Source organism: Hypomesus nipponensis, chromosome 9 (genome assembly GCF_054491055.1).
Source record: "Hypomesus nipponensis isolate SF chromosome 9, ASM5449105v1, whole genome shotgun sequence".
NCBI lineage: Eukaryota > Metazoa > Chordata > Actinopteri > Osmeriformes > Osmeridae > Hypomesus > Hypomesus nipponensis.
This window is the reverse complement of record NC_140369.1, coordinates 18,437,542-18,454,056: the sequence shown is the minus strand read 5'-3', so window position 1 is coordinate 18,454,056 and position 16,515 is coordinate 18,437,542. Positions and strand designations below refer to the sequence as shown.

Here is a 16,515-nt window from a genome sequence, read left to right as displayed (position 1 = left end):
GTTTCCTCCAGGATCACAATGACTTTTATTAAGAGACTTGTTGCTCTTGTTGGTTACATTTACATGTATTCATTTAGCAGACGCTTTTATCTAAAGCGAATTCCAAGAGAGAGCTTTACAAAGTGCATAGGTCACTGATAATAACAACAAGATAGCCCCAAAGCATTGCGGGTTGCCAAAACAAGAAGCACACATTGTGAACAACCAAAAAATAAGTTCCAAAGGGAAGAACAATAAGAGCATGTAGTTAAGCAAGTTACAATTAAACAACATGAATCGCTAAGTGCAAGTGTACCTGTAGAAAAGCAAGCAACAGTAAAATCAAATAAAAAATAAGAGTAACTCAAATAGAATATTTTGAAGCAAATACAACAGTTAGTTGTAACTGACTTAAACTACTGTACTTGCTGTGTAATATATTTTTTGCTACTTGCTTTGTTTTTTCCATGGGTACACCCTTGCACTTTTTTGACGTTCATGTTGTAAAATAGTTTAATTGTAACTTGTTCAAATACATGCTCTTAGGGTGCTTCCCTTTGGGACTTATTTAGTTTTCACAGTGTATGCTTCATGTTTTGGCTACCAGCAATGTTTGGGGCTATCTTGTTGTTATTATCAGTGACCTATGCACTTTTGTAAAGCTCTCTTTTCGAAGTCGTTTTGGATAAAAGCGTCTGCCAAATGCATAAATGTAAATGTTTTCATTTCCATTTCCAAATAGTGACAATGCAAATGCAGTTTGGATTTTCATTTGAATATTATCCCAAATAACACCTACATATATTGCTAATTATAAGGCATTTTTGAAATTGCATTATTGTGATAATAAAGTCCCCTACAGGCTTCCATAGCTTCTGATAAGATTGTGCTATCATCAAACAATAAGTAAAAAGTCTCAAAGTAAAAAATAACTTTTATTTCTACTTCAAAACAATACAAGCATATGACAGCAAACAGTCTGAATGTCCAACTTAGCAACATAAAAGAGAATACCTCTCTAGCAAAATAACACATTATTATTTACATTTCAATCTTAAGCTAGTTTCAGTACTTCTAGAACCATGACACCAATCCCATCATAAATGTCATGAATAGGAGCATTGCACATAAAGGCACTGGTGGTCACCAGTTTATTCTTGACATCGATGTGTACCTGTCCCACATTTTTATTGACATGTTTGCAGCCCATCTCGGTCATGGTACCTGCAGTCTGAGCATATGGCCACCTAGTGGTTAAAGAGAGAATAAACAGTTGAGTTAAAATGGCCCAAATACGATGCATCTTAACATTGAAAGTACACCCACACAATTGTTATCCCATTGACACTACTCACACACATTACTCATCACACACACTCTTCTACTCCTCACATAGTGTGACGTACATCTCACACTCCTTGTCCTGTCCCACGGTGATCTCACAGCCTGGTAGGACCTTGGCTGCAAGAACTGGAGAGATGCAACACATTCCCAGGGGTTTGCCTTTTACATTGAACTCCTTGATCAGTCGTTCTACCTGGGGCTGGACGCTGCATTCCTTCCCTTTCACTGCCCAGTCACTCAGGTTCTTAGCCACACCGAATCCACCTGAAGCAAATGTAGCAGAGAAATACAAGGTGGACAAAAAGAAAATACTTTCATGTAACTGGGTCCTAGAGTTTTATGCGGATGAGAGGATCAGTGGATAAATGGATGAATGAACGGATTGAATGTTTGTTATCTGAGTCATAAGGACACGGATAGCAAAATAGGAACAATAATAATAGGCAACTGAACAATGAATAAAGGAATATTTTCCATTTCACCGCTTCATCTCACCTGGGATGATAATGGCATCAAAGGCAGTGGTTTCCAGCTTGGACAGGTCTTTCACTTCACCACGAGCGATACGGGCACTCTCCTGGAGCACATTGCGTTTCTCTTCGGAAGGTTTGCCCTCACAGTGGTTGATGACATGCATCTGGTCCATGTCAGGAGCAAACATCTGGACCTTGGTGTGTGGGGGTGGGGTGGTGAGGGGGAGAGAAGAGCTTGATGAGAGAATTGAAATGGAAGCGAGAATGAGAGACGAGCAAGATGGGAGAAAGAGGAGAAGAAAGGAGGATAGGAAAGAGGAGATAGGGTACCATGTGTTTTTAATGGCTTCATGCCATGTGTGTGTGTAAGCAAGTCACATTTCCATGCAGGCACATGTAAATGTCATCTTTTTATTGGCAGAGGACTAGAAATATCTGAGTCTAGAGTTGAATGGCAGTTGGGTGGTCTACCTTTGCCCCAGCCCTGCTGAGGTGCACTAGAACAGCAGAGGCCTCATGCACTTCTGTTCCATCATAGACCCCACACCCAGCCAGAATCACTGCCACACTCTTTGCCATGGTTCCTGTTGGAGCACAAACATAGGCACACAAACGCACAATGTCACACACACTGTTTACTTAATTTGCTTGCCAAAGACAACAGCAGTTGCCTAGATACAACTATGAAAACATTTCCCCTTCCTTCTTAGGGTACTTGTGTGTATGTGTGGTGTGGGTTTAGAATGACTCGGCATTTTTCACTAGAAGCCCATTATCAAACAACTCCCTATTAAAGATTCAGATGGGTTGACTCTCAGGTGAGCTGCACACTGTCTCCCGGTAACCCAATACGGATCCACTCTGTCTCATAAACAAACACATCCAGCCCACAACCAACAGGAGACGGAAGTGTTGGGACGCTAAAAACCTCTGCTGTGAAAAGGTTGCATTAGCTAATCTAGAACAGTGGGCAACAATTTTTTTTTTTTTTACTTTTTGGAAACCGTTAAGTCTTACAATATCACCTTTCAATGTTCTGATACAGGATTGAGAAATCTAGGATTCTCCTACATGAAATACATAGACCCATAAACACTGGCAGATACATTATAAATATTGTCATTATACATAAAATGATAGTCACCTTGTTAAAGCAGCTGTTGACCTGTAGATGTGTAGAATTCGAGTGTTGCCTTTCAGATGAGGTGTGTTCAACACCAGCAGCCTCTTTTATAGCCTGCTCCGTCTCATCCCATAGGGGAGTGTCTGGAAAAACACTCACTCACAGTCATGCCCTGTGCTGTGTAATGATGACTCTAAGATGAATTTGAATAAGCTTTTTTATGTTAGTTTGAAACAGTGGCGTTGTAAGACATAAAACCCTACTGGGGCACAGGCCCCTATTAATTTTTTCTTCCAAGCGTGCTCTGCACAATACACTACTCGGCTATAGAAACTCCTCTTGCTTAACCCACTATAAAACAGTTCAGGGACGCAGGTTTGATATCAGCTTTGGTGGCAGGGAGAGGTATAGACAATGTTGGAATACTCTGCATGTTCGTTTGAGGTTTTATATTCATAAAAGTATTATAAAAGTCATTTTTCAAAATTGTGTGGTAGTTTTCACCCGGTCCATAATGCGACACTGCAAAGGAGCGTCTTCCGAATGTGAGACGAATGTCGAATATGAACTTCACCTCGGTCTTTGGCAGGGACATCAATTGTTAATGCCAGCGCGCATTCATTTTCGTATGAGCGCAGATACTGTTTTATGAGCTTCATGTAATGTGTATGTATGATCGGTAGGCCTATCATTTTGAAACTTTCTTTAGTTTTGTAATATTTTCTTAGCCTACCTCAATTCTTGTGTCCGAGTCCAACACCTTGATTTCAGTGTGCCTGCTGCAGTGGCTATTTGGCAAGATCAGAAGAGCGCAGTGACATGGAATTCTGCATGCATATCGGTTTGTGTTTTTGGTTAAACTGCTTTGATTTTACAAGCATTGATACGTTTATTTTTTGCGGGATTATCAACATAAATGAATGCACTGACTAATAACGTAAATTGTTAAAACTCAAAATTTTGATTTTACTGGGGCACAGCTGATTTGTACTGGGGCACGTGCCCCAGTAAAAAGGGTCTAACAACTCCCCTGGTTTGAAACATTTACTGTAATAGCCTACTCTATACAGCTGTTGGTCTGTTATATCATATATCACAACACAATGCCTTGTGCCAAATGTACAAAATGCCAAAATCATTTTAATTTTACGCTCACTCTGTGTTTTTGTTTTGTTTAGGGTTACTCCAGTTAGGTTATTCAAAATAAATAAATAAATAAATGACCTTCAGGTTATTCGTTTAATGTTTTCATACGTAAAAGTTATTGTTTTTCGTGAGCAGTATGATCTCACTGCTCTTGAGAGTAGTAAATTGCTTCAGGCGGAAAAGTTCCGGTATCCCGTAACAGGTAGGCTCTGAAGTGACGTCGGGGACGTGTGTGTATAAACCGTAGCGTCCGCTTCAGGCCATGCATTCGACGCTGCGATGGCTGAGATCGAGTCTCTCCATTTCTCTATTGGAATCCTCGGAATCTCCGGCGGTGAGTGGCGTAGCTTGTCTATATCGTTTTCGATCAAATCCTTGATGTTTTTTTTAATGTAAAACATAGTCGATAACGATATCAGACATTTTTATTTACAGTCTTGTGATCTTACTTGCCTAAAATGTATTTCTTTAGCATACAGACAATCAGGTGTCAGCAGTGTGTTAAACAATATATTTTGTCTGTATGTGTTTTATAACTGTAGGCTCCTTATTGCTTCTGGTAAATAACTATGCCAGTTCAACACAAGATTTCCTCCCCCATACTGTACTGGGGATACTGCTGCTTGTCGTAGCTGCACTTTTGGCCTATGTCGGTAGGTCTAAAAATGTAGTTAATTTTGTTTTCAATAAACAAATATTTCCCAATATGAAGTGTCCATGTTCACACACCAACTCTTTCCTTCTCTCTCTCTCTCTCTCTCTCTCTCTCTCTCTCTCTCTCTCTCTCTCTCTCTCTCTCTCTCTCTCTCTCTCTCTCTCTCTCTCTCTCTTTCCATCCCTATCACGCTTTCATTCCTTGCCCCTTTTTCTCACTTTATCTCACTCTCTGTCCCCTCTCACTATTACTCTCTGTCTCTGGTCCCTCTTACCCCTGTTTCTAAGGAGTGTGCCGCAGCCTGTCCCAGTCCCAGCTGTTCTCTAATCTGTGTCTGACTGTGTCGGCCCTGTGGTTTGGCTCTGGCCTGATCTACATCCTGTCAGGGGAGGGGTTCCTGCAGGAAATGGATGAGGCGCTCCGCTATGCCCTTATCCCAGGCCTTGCAGCCTTCACCCTGGCTCTCCTTATCCTGGGCATTGTGGCCATCCTCCAAAAGAATGTTTTCCTCTTTACCATCTCCCTAAGTATCAGCATGGCTTGTGCTCACCAGATTGCAGGCCTGTCAGACGCTCACTTTGGCCAGGGTGCCACAGCTTCCAACTACCTCCTTGTCTGTCTGGTGGGCCTATACTTTGGCATTGGGCGTTTGTTGTCCAACATCACTTGTTGTAAGGTTGAGCTCCCTGGCACCGGACTTAAAAATAAGTCAGGGTTCCGTCCGAGTTCTCTTACCCCGGCACACAATGATGTGATCTCAGTAGGCCTGGTAATGAACCTGCTGTCTGCCAGTGTGTTAGCCTGCCCTCTATTAGGCGTAGTACCCCAACTGTTCTCAGGTCACGTCCCTTGGCTGTGGACCGCAGGGGTGTTCCAGACAGGGGTGTGCATCCTGTCATACCGGACCAAGGACCCACTCACCGCTACCTTCTTTGGTTTTACTGCTATTCTGAAGTTTGCAGAGGGGTATACTGCTCTACTCACAGCCTTCTCCATCCAACCTTCCTCGTCCATCCCCTTCCCCATCGTCTTTTCTGTGCTATTTTTTATATTGGCTGTGTTCAGCTGCCAGATGAGTCTGGCCGTGGGGCTCTACCAGCTCTTCTTTGTGGCCTACTGCATATCCATTGCTACCCACTCACAAGGCTTCCACTACAGGGGCACACAGGGTGTGCAGGGTGCCATATTTGTAGTTTCCACCATCATGCTATTCATCAGCCTACACAATCATGGCTCCCCCACGCGTAAAATTCCCACGGGGGAGGGGTTATTCCAGTCCCTGGTGATGAGAGTTAGCAGCCTCACCCTCAAGCCCCACGACAAGCATCTCCATGCACCATACTTGGGCACCTCCAAGTATGCAGATGCCGAGGTTCTGGGCCACGGTTGCAGCGTCCTTGCATCCTTTGCAATCACAACCAGTGTTGGTGTTGCAGGGCCCTTGTCTGTACTGGTCCTGCCCTGGGTGGTGGTGGCAGGAGGCCTGATGCAGCTGCTTTGTGGCTCTATGGCTTTCTCACGAGGGAAGACATTAGAGAGCACTGCCTTCATCCTGTATGGAGTGATGTGGAGCATCTGGGGACTGACTCGTTACGGTGGCCTGTATGGGGACACACGGGGGTTGAACTTAGCGGTCGGAATTATCGGCTTTGTTCTGTTTAACTGTCTGGTGATTGTGGCGACCTTATTCCTAAATGTGGCCTGGTTTGCCTACGCCCTCACCTTTCAGCTTATCTTGATTAGCTTTCTGTTGGATGCACTGGGCGTTCTCCCCTATGGCTACGACATTGGGGTCACCATCATCTTTGGCCTGGTGAGTTTCTATTGCTTCCTGGCTCACATCTTCAACAGCACCTTCCAGAGCCCCCAGATACCTTTAGGAGAGCCAATCATGAAGCTCCGAGGGGTGGGAGGAGCCAGGCACATCTGTCCTCATGTCCCCGCCAGGAAGGCCTTATCTGTGCTGCAGATCGCTGGTGAGAATATATTGCACTAGCAGCTGTCAGTCAATGTATCCACGTCCATATACAACTTATATTAAGAGCAATCAATCTTAGCTACTGCTGGTACCATAATGCAAAGATTGTCTGCAAAAATGTTTTACAGAGTGCATGAAAATCGTAGGCAAGCAGCAACAATCTTTGTATGATGTTGTCAGAGTCCTTCAGAAACAAACTCAAATAGTACTGGACCTCTCTTACCCCATCCAATTCTAAGACCTTTCCATATACTTACCCATAAACATAACCAAGACCACAAATATTTCTAAGAACTCTTCCATTTCTAAAGCCCTTTAGCTTTAATAACACAATGCCAATTTGCACTATAGCACAGTATGATGTCTGTATTATTTTGTGTAATGGTGTACCTGAATGTCTGTCTGTACACAAAAATCCTTTCCAAAAATGAATACATGTATCCATCTACGTATATTGATATATACTTCCAGACATCATTCAAATTGTATGCATACCTGTACATCTATTTCAATCATGACTGGATGTAGTTTAATTAAATGATTGGTATGTATCTCTCTGACCCAGAAATCATGATGAACGGAGGAATTTGTGGGATGCCAACAGACACTGTCTATGTGTTAGTGGCAGCCTGCAACAGGCCCGAAGCTGTGCAGAAAGCTTTCAGGTAAGTTCTGTTTTCACGTTAGGTTTCAAGTATGAAAATTAAACAGAACAACGGCCTAAGAAACTGAAACATGCTAAATCAATTCCGAAATGATCTCTCTTTGTCCCGTGCGTTTGTGTGGGTAGAGTGAAGAAGCAGGCCCAGGATCGTCCCATGTCAATGTGGGTATCCTCCATCCAACAGCTGGAGCCTGTCAGACACCTCCTGAGTCCTCTACTCTGGGACTTTATGCAGGCTGCTTGGCCATCCTCCATCAGCTTAGTCATCCCCAGGGGTAGGTCCAGAGTTCACATGCCTTTGTGCATGAATGTGAATTATGTATTGGGTCATTCATTGTAAAATCTTCAGATTCTCACTTGTTCAGGCCAGTGGATGGATAACTTTGGCTTGGGTGAGGCAGCCAAACACATTGGCACCCCTCAGAGCATCGCCATCAGAAACCCAGACTGTGCAGTGGCCACACATCTTATGAGCCTGGTAATCTCTCTTTGTGATCATGAAAAGTACTCGGATGCAAGATTATTTAGCAAATTCCTCACACATAAGACTAATCCCAAACCTTTTATGTAATGGAATCACCATCTTGTTTTCTTTTTGGTAGGTCGGGCCTATTGCTGTGACCTCAGCAAACCCGACAGGAGAAGCAGATACCACCCACCACAACCAAGTCTATGCCAAGCTAGGAGACAAGGTGATGGTACATACATTGCTGTAAAAGCCATTAAAGCCACTCTATAAACACTGAGCCTGACTTCTATGACTACATTTATACACCCTTGCACTTTTGAGGATCATGTTGTTTAGTTGTAACTTGTTTATCTACATGCTCTTATGGTTCTTCCCTTTGGAACTATTTGGTTTTCACAATGTACGCTTCATGTTTTGGCTACCCGCAATGTTTGGGGCTATCTCGTTGTTATGATCAGTGACCTATGCACTTTTGTTAAGCTCTCTCTTGGAAGTCGCTTTGGATAAAAGCGTCTGCTAAATGCATACATTTTTGTATTTACATTTGTCAGCAAATGTAATGTAAATTTAGATTAGAATGGTGTATTTTTTACAAATAAGTAGCCATGAACAGTTTTATGTGAAGCTTAATGGAGTTTGTTTGCGCGCGTGTGTGTGTGTATGCATGTATACATGTCTACATTTGTGTGTGTGTGTGTGTGTGTGTGTGTGTGTGTTGCTGTGAAGTTGGATGGGGTGTTGTGTGATGGTCCATCCCCAGAAAATATTGCCTCCACGGTGGTAGACTGCACCAAGATCGAGAGCGGTCACATCGGTTTCTTCAGAGTGGGACTCATTCCCAAATCTAAGGTAGAATGTGATCAGATCCATCAAATGGGAACACATCAATGTGTTTATTCTTATTCGACGACAAAGTCAGGATAAATTAACCATCATTTAACCGAGACCCTCTTTCAACCAGGTGCTTCAAATCTTCGAGAATGTCCAGAGAAGACACAAGCAAGGTCATATTAATACAGCTTTTGAAGAGGACCTTGCATCTTCAGGCAGACTGACTGACCTGGGAGCAGATTTCAGCTCAGCGTCCTCATCAGACTCCTCTCTGCCCTCCTAACCTGACAAGATTCCAGTCCCTGGAAGTCTTGCGCACCTCTCCGTTGCTTGATCATAACTGTTATGTTGTATTAAAACAGTCAGTGTGTGGTCTCTTAATGGAAATCCTGATTTGTGTGTATGTGGGAAGGGAGAAAGAGAGAATGACAGAGAGACAACACAGGGATAACTGTGCAAAGCATAAGCATAACTGCAGACCATTCAGTAGATATTATCTCTAGTTTTTGTCGTTTCTATAGAACAAGGAATTCAGGCAGTAATGTAATATGTTACAAAAAATAAGAAATACTGTATGTACTGTAGGGTAAGTTAAAAAACGATGACGTTATTAGCACAACTGAAAATCTGTTATTTTCTATTTAGTATTTAGAGAACTGCAAAAATGAAAACTAAATATTAAGTGGTGGTGTAAAATGCATTGAACAAAAAATGCATTCTATGCAGATGTAAGGTTTTTAACAATAATAAATTTTGATGAAATATCATGATAAAAATATGACGTTCTATGCACCACTTACTAGCATTATAAAACAAATATTACATAAAACACCTGTTATTCATGTTAAAAGCCAGTTATCGCACTATAAGTCACATTAAGTTATGAGAGTTATGAGAATCTAACAAAACTTGGCAACACTTTACATTAACTTCAATGTACCTAATGTAACAACATTGTCATTACAGAAACATTTCCATGTAGTTACATAGATAGATACATAGATAGGCAGATTGTCCAGAATGCAGCTTCCTGGCTAATCTTCAAGCTCTCACACACAAGTCTCAAGTACTCACACACAACTTCCCTGTTGAGATTGCTCCGTTGGCTGCCGCTTGCCTACTTTGCTCTGCGATTTTGGGTCGTCTTGCGACCCCAAAGCAAAGAAAGAAGGAAGCTTGCTTTCATTTAAAGTGCAGCCCAAAGCCTTAATTGTATTCTAGAGGAAGACAAGTAATTATCTGAGAATTCACATTATCAGATCAGAGCATTGAAGGTAGACCTCACAGTTTCTAGGTGGTTTAAGGATTACTCAAAGAATAATTGTACAAAAGATGATCTTGCCCAGTCATGTCACTGACTTGTCACTGTCACTGGTTTGTTGGATCTTGTGTATTTTATGGAAAATTATTCCTGTCAAAATTCTGTAATTGAAAAAATGAAATTCTCAAATGCTAAATAAAAATCTCAAATTATAAATGAAGCCTTGACATAACAGGGTATAGATGGGTGCTGAGTAAAAACCATGTCACATATTTTCAAAAGTCACCCGAAAACAATTATCCCAAATTTTATGAGCAAAATCTCGAAATGCTTACTGACACAAACCTTTGGATAATTTCCTTGAAATGAAAAACCTACAATAGATACTGCAGCATCTAAAATAAGCGTATTCAATGTTTAGTTTCCTGCTCCTTTCACTTCCTATCTCTGTGATCATAGGAGGTCCCTCTTATCTGATGAATCATTTTGTTTTATTTTGTTTTGTTTTAAGTCATGTATAGAAGGTAGGGCACGAAAATTACTCAAGCCCAGGGGCCCCCTCCGGCCTAAGTCCTGCCTTTGACATGTCAATCACAGCCCTAGATGTGAATTCTGGTAAGAATCACTTCCTTGTCGTGAGTTCCTGACAACATCCTTGTTTCTTTGCACAAACAAAAAGACAGAAAGCTTTTGTATCAGCAAACGGTTCACACCTCAGCATCATCCATTATCAGATTATGTACACCTCGTTGGGCGTTATCCCTTACTTATAGCACAAGACCCTTCGATGATGTGATCAAAACAGGATATCAAGTCAGTTATGACTTAATTGACAGTTGTGCAATATTTAATAAGGCTGTAGGCTATTCAAATACTTCAAATACAAGTTACCTTCATACATAAAAGGTATGAAGAGATTAAGTTATAGTAAAGCTTTCATATTGGAGATATGAATACATTCGATGTTTTAGGCGCTTGGATAAGTAGCATACATAGGCCATCAGTTTGTTTTTAATGAGTTATTTGACAATATAAAAATGGGTTATAAAAGTCAGATGGCTGAGCGGTGAGGGAGTCGGGCTAGTAACCAGAAAGTGGCTGGATCAATTCCCTGCTCTGTCAATGACATTGTGTCCTTGGGCAAGGCACTTCACCCTACTTGCCTCGGGGGGAATGTCCCTGTACTTACTGTAAGTCGCTCTGGATAAGAGCGTCTGCTAAAAGACTAAATGTAAATTCCAGATTTTTTTTTTTTTTTACAAAAAGTCACCCGAAAACAATTATCCCAAATTCTATTAGCTATATCTTGAAATGCTTACCGACACAAACCTTCGGCTAATTTCCTTGAAATTAAAAAACAACAATAGATACCGCAGCAACTAAAACTAGAGAGCATACCATTTCTGGGGAAATTGTGAGGGTGTGCTTGTGGCTGCCCCAGCTTTCCATACACTCCTGGTGTTTACATATTTCAAAAAGCATTTAAGTGTATGACTACAGTTCTGACCATTGTGTTCCCTTGATAATAAGTTTGTAAAAATGACATGCATCACTCAGATGGAGGAGAGGTGATACTGGTTGGTTGGAAGAGAAGGAGGCCAAATGTAGCTCATGAAGATGCAGCGCTAGATAACTTATTAAATTGTAATCAGATATAAACAACTTGTTGGTTGCCCTATTATGTCCTATTATCCTCCTATCATCGCCCTATTATGTAATTTGAACGCCCTGAACGGCATCATTTGAGTAATGAGGGCAAGCGTAGGCTTATTGATTACTTAAAAAACGTTAAGTTTCATTATGCGTCATAGAGGAGCCTAGTTAGAGAAGGATTTAGCAGTTTAATATTAGAAGCCTATTTTATTAATAATTTTCAGAGTAACCTCAAACCTTTCTTTTGTTTCTTTGACCTTACATTTTCTTTGAGGGCTTAGTGGTCTCGGTTTAACATCATTATTTAAAGCGACATAATTACCGGACACTGTTAGCTCGCAATGTAGACAAAGAATGCCCCTGCAACAAAGTTGTAACTTGGTAACAAGTAGCCAGCTAGAAACCGAGCAGAAGTTTGTAGCCATATAAAGGCCTATAAATATAGGCTACTTGATTTGGCTGCAAGATTCGCTGATTTTGAGTGTCCAAGATATGATGGATTCTGATCTGGATCAACAGTCTAGCCATGTAGCTAAGGCTTGTCCGGGAAGAGTACATTTTTTTTTAACGGCAAGTCTGGAAGATCAATTTAGGCTAGTGCTACTTGCCCCGATGCACTGGACAAGTTATTAAAACTCAAACAAAATAAAATGCAATGTTAGGCCTACTTCACGTTATGTGCCACTCGTTACGTCTATCGATTTTATTTGAGCGAATTCTGCATCAGTAAAACCACCAACCCAAGATCTCTACAGACCAGCTAATTTCCTGCTCAACACTTCAACGGGGGCTTATTACTTGAAAGATGAATTAGGCTATTTACGGTCGTCTCAGTTACACCATGAGGGGTGGGAAATACTGTGATTTGCTTAAGAAGGCAAATGGCTAGTAAAACATAACATTTCATAATAATTTCAATAAATCAAGCAGCGCAGCAAGACCCAGTAAAATGTATATCCTACAGCTAAGCAAGGCTGAAGCAGGCTGACATTAATTATTTTCATGAACAGACAAAGTTTTGACATTGACAAAGTTTAGGCTGTGGCAATGAAGTTCAGGTTAGTAGTCAGATACTTTCACCTATTGAAAAACTTTTGAGTAAGGGGAAAGCCAAACATGTTCCGTCGCCGTTTGACTTTCTAAACATCTCTAAAGAGATGTTTTTGTTAGCTACTCATTAGTGTCTCGGGTAGGCTACAGCGTTGCAGTGAGCCGCCACACTGATTTGAAACCACAGGTAATGGTCATTTCACCAACAAATCGTTTATTAATGTCAAAATAAATCCTACAACAAAAACGTATTTGTGAGGAATGTTTATTTTAACGATTGAAAACAGATGCATCATGACCACTGTAGTATGTGTTGCCCAAGCAACAGAGGCTAATGTCATGATGCTAATGCTTCAGTGAAATAGTAGACTACCGTTTCCGTTACCGTTTCCAGTAAATAATCACAGTCCTAAATGGGAATTCTAGTAAGAACCATTTCCTTGTGGAGAGTTCCCGACTATATCATTGTTTCTTATAGATAACGCTTTGTCACCTCCATTTGTTAAAACAATGTGTTTGACCTACGGTCTCGGTTTACAAGCGTTTTATCAAATCTCTGCTTACAAAGGCGTTTGCAGATGTCGAAGAATAAACATTTGCAGTTTCTTTGCGTGACCTAAGAAGACAATGCTTTCATATCAGAGTTCACCCGCTGCCACAGATACCACATTTACAATTATTCATTTAGCAGACGCTTTTATCCAAAGCGACTTCCAAGAGAGAGCTTTACAAAAGTGCTTATGTCACTGATCCTAACAACGAGATAGCCCCAAAACATTGCAAGTAGCCAAACATAAAGCATACATCAGTGTTTTCCCTACCATTATATTAAGGGCGCCCCGCCCCCGCAAAGCTGAAAACCGTGGGGAAACACTGTACATTGTGAAAAGCAAATAAGTGCCAATGGGAAGAACCATAAGAGCATGTAGTTAAACAAATGTATGTAGTTACAAATTAAACAACACGAGCCTCAAAAGTGCAAGAGAGTACCTGTAGTAAAAACAAACAATAATATAATACAATTCACAGCGAGTACAAGAAGTTAAATCAGTTACAACTAACCAACAAGAGCAACAAGTCTCTCAATAAGAGTAATTTGGGATCCTACAGGAAACGAACATCAGGTCCAGCAAATCATTCTACTAGAGAACAAAACTTGTATCATGCCAAAAGTAAACCTGCCAGTTGAGAGAGATCTATCTAGATCCAAGCTTTCCTCTGTTACTATTAACAAAAAACAACAAAAAACCGACAACTTAATGATTCCATGGCCATGATTGCAAACTTATTTCTTCAATGCAATAATCAGTCATCAATATAAACCAATATTGATTCCTCTTTTATTAAGGAATGCTTCAGATTAGTGGCGCCGCCATGAATTTTGGGCCGCATGAAAAATAAATAAATATATATTTTAGTTTTTCAGATTTTCGGGGCCCCTGTCAGTCAGGGGCCCTTGGAATTGTCCTAACTTTTCACCCTTATACGGCGCCCCTGGTTCAGTCACACAAGATTGCATGAAACGCCATGAGGGTTCTTTACGGTGATCCTTCACAGTGCACTACAAATTGAGGAAATGCTTGTCTACTTAAATGTACTACCTGTCAGTTTACTGGCATATTCACATAGGCCTACTTGAGGAGTTTGTGAGTTTAAAATATATTTAAAAGTCCCCCCAAAAGGTCCCCCAAAACGTTGTCACGCTTAAGTTAGCCTACAAGTGATTTACACTATGCAGACTGACAAACGAAAATGCAAAATACTCAGATACGATTTTTTCATACTGAAATCTTTCATACCGAGTCCAATACAAATTTTCATAGCACAATACCCATCGTTGACGTGATCAAAACGTGGTAGGCCTATCTTAGTGGTTGGTCAGTTTATAGCTAGCCAATATTGGATGAAATTGAAACACAGATGTTTTATTCATTACACATTGTTGGAGTAGGCTACGACGGACCTGAAAAATTGTTGTTAAATTATAAAACGGCTAGACATACTTTCAAAAAAAGCTTAGAATTGGATTTTTGATATCAAGCATTTGAATTTTGGATATCAAGAATTTGAATTTTGGATATCAAGAATTCATTGGTTAAATGATAAAACCGCTTGCCGAAACAGACATCCTCGGATTTAAATAATTATAATAATTAACCTTGCTTAGTCTGCACACTGTTAGATCCAGTGGAAAACAATTCCACTGCTCATCTTACTACTATGATGTTGCACCGATGCACCTGTGCACCGGTTGCTTTTCGCTTGGACATAACTTGCGTTCCTGTTACTTTCCTAATTGTATCGATTCTGACTGCACACGTTACTGCTGTTGCTTGCCCTTATAAGAAGCTGTTGGGGTGTGTATGTATGCAAATTCAGGAGCACGAGGACACACTTTCAACTTAAGAAAACTCTTCCCGGGGAGCACAGCTCAGAAAACTTCTGCTGCGTAGGAAGACATTTTCAAGTGTTCATAAATTTGGCGAATGTCTTTTTCTTACGTTGTTTTTCCGAAGACCTTAAGAAACATTTCAGAAGAAACTTCAGAAAATGTTTGAGAATGAGGCCCAATTATCCCAAATTCTATGAGAAATATCTCGAAATGCTTACTGACACAAACCTTCGGATAATAAATGGAAAACCTACAATAGATACCGCAGCATCTAAAATAAGCTTATTCAATGTTTAGTTTCCTGCTCCTTTCACCTCCTATCTCTGTGATCATAGGAGGTTCCTCTTCTCTGATGAATCATTTTGTTCTATTTAAAGTCATGTATAGAAGGAAGGGCCCGAAAATTACTCAGCCCAGGGGCCTCCACCAGCCGTAGTCCTGCCCTCGGCATGCTAGTCAATAATCACAGCCCTAAATGTGAATTCTGGTAAGAACCATTTCCTTGTCATGAGTTCCAACATCCTTGTTTCTTTGCACAAACTAAGACAGAAAGCTTTTGTATCAGCGTCAGGGGCGTAGCCAGAATTTTTTTGGGGGGTGCGTCTAGAAAAATGCGGAGAGGCATCTTGGGTAAGCTTGTGCCTACCCAGACCTACCCATGGCTACGCCCCTGATAAGCGTATGGTTTACGCCTCAGCATCGTCCATTATCAGATTATGTACACCTCGTTAGGCATTATCCCTTACTCAAGCCCCCTGGATGACATGATCAAAACAGGGTATTAAGTCAGTTATGACTTTCTTGACAGTTGGGCAATATATAATAAAGATGTAGGCTATGCAAGTCAAATATTTGCAAGTTACCTTCAATGACAATACATAAAAGGGATGAAGAGATTAAGAAACCGCCGCGTTTCCACCACCTGATTACTACTGCGCAGACTCTGGGTCCAAATGACATCACCAGCACAAGATGGCAGCAGCCGTATCATTAGGAGTCCAGTTTCCAGTATGCATCATCGCTGGTTACTCATTAAAGAAGTGGTCACGCATATGTTAACTTGTCTAACTAGTAGTTTATTGAATTCTGCATCATGATATCTGATAGGCCTATATCCAAAGTCATTGCATTGCATTCTTAATCCTTACAATTTTGGCCCTTGCCTCCAGTTCTTTCATTTTAACAGATATGAAAGGACATTCTTTACCAGATCTTTGACCGAAGTTTTAACAAGTATAGATTAATGCATTTTCTCGATGTGACTTCCATAAATTGATTACAAATAAATCGTTCTGTAATTACTTTAGAGTTCTGACATTTTAGCTAACAGTATAATAGTCTGTTCTTTTCTGAAATAATATTGTGTGTGTGTGTGTGTGCGTGTGTATGTATGTGTGTGCAAATAGTCTCATGTGTCTAGTTAGTTCACTGTCAAACTGAGACCCACCAGCCCCTACATTCTCACATTCTCAGACTGTGTGCTGATGTCTCGTCATG

General features: G+C 40.8%; 2 protein-coding genes across 2 annotated transcripts; one reads left to right on the top strand and one right to left on the bottom strand.

The window, feature by feature from the left end:
- Window positions 1-901: 901 nt before the first annotated feature.
- Window positions 902-3,028, bottom strand: LOC146273371 (glutamine amidotransferase-like class 1 domain-containing protein 3, mitochondrial). Its single transcript, XM_084705607.1, has 5 exons — window positions 2,941-3,028; window positions 2,268-2,380; window positions 1,819-1,990; window positions 1,386-1,587; window positions 902-1,226 (listed from the first exon to the last, which is right to left on the bottom strand). Exons 2-5 carry the CDS (start codon window positions 2,373-2,375, stop codon window positions 1,034-1,036), a joined length of 675 nt encoding a protein of 224 aa, XP_084561733.1. The 5' UTR covers window positions 2,376-2,380; window positions 2,941-3,028; the 3' UTR covers window positions 902-1,033.
- Window positions 3,029-4,344: 1,316 nt separating this feature from the next.
- LOC146273370 (uncharacterized) lies at window positions 4,345-9,440 on the top strand. Its single transcript, XM_084705673.1, has 9 exons — window positions 4,345-4,399; window positions 4,608-4,718; window positions 5,008-6,696; window positions 7,264-7,363; window positions 7,489-7,637; window positions 7,728-7,840; window positions 7,965-8,054; window positions 8,558-8,680; window positions 8,793-9,440. Exons 1-9 carry the CDS (start codon window positions 4,345-4,347, stop codon window positions 8,943-8,945), a joined length of 2,583 nt encoding a protein of 860 aa, XP_084561799.1. The 3' UTR covers window positions 8,946-9,440.
- Window positions 9,441-16,515: the final 7,075 nt, after the last annotated feature.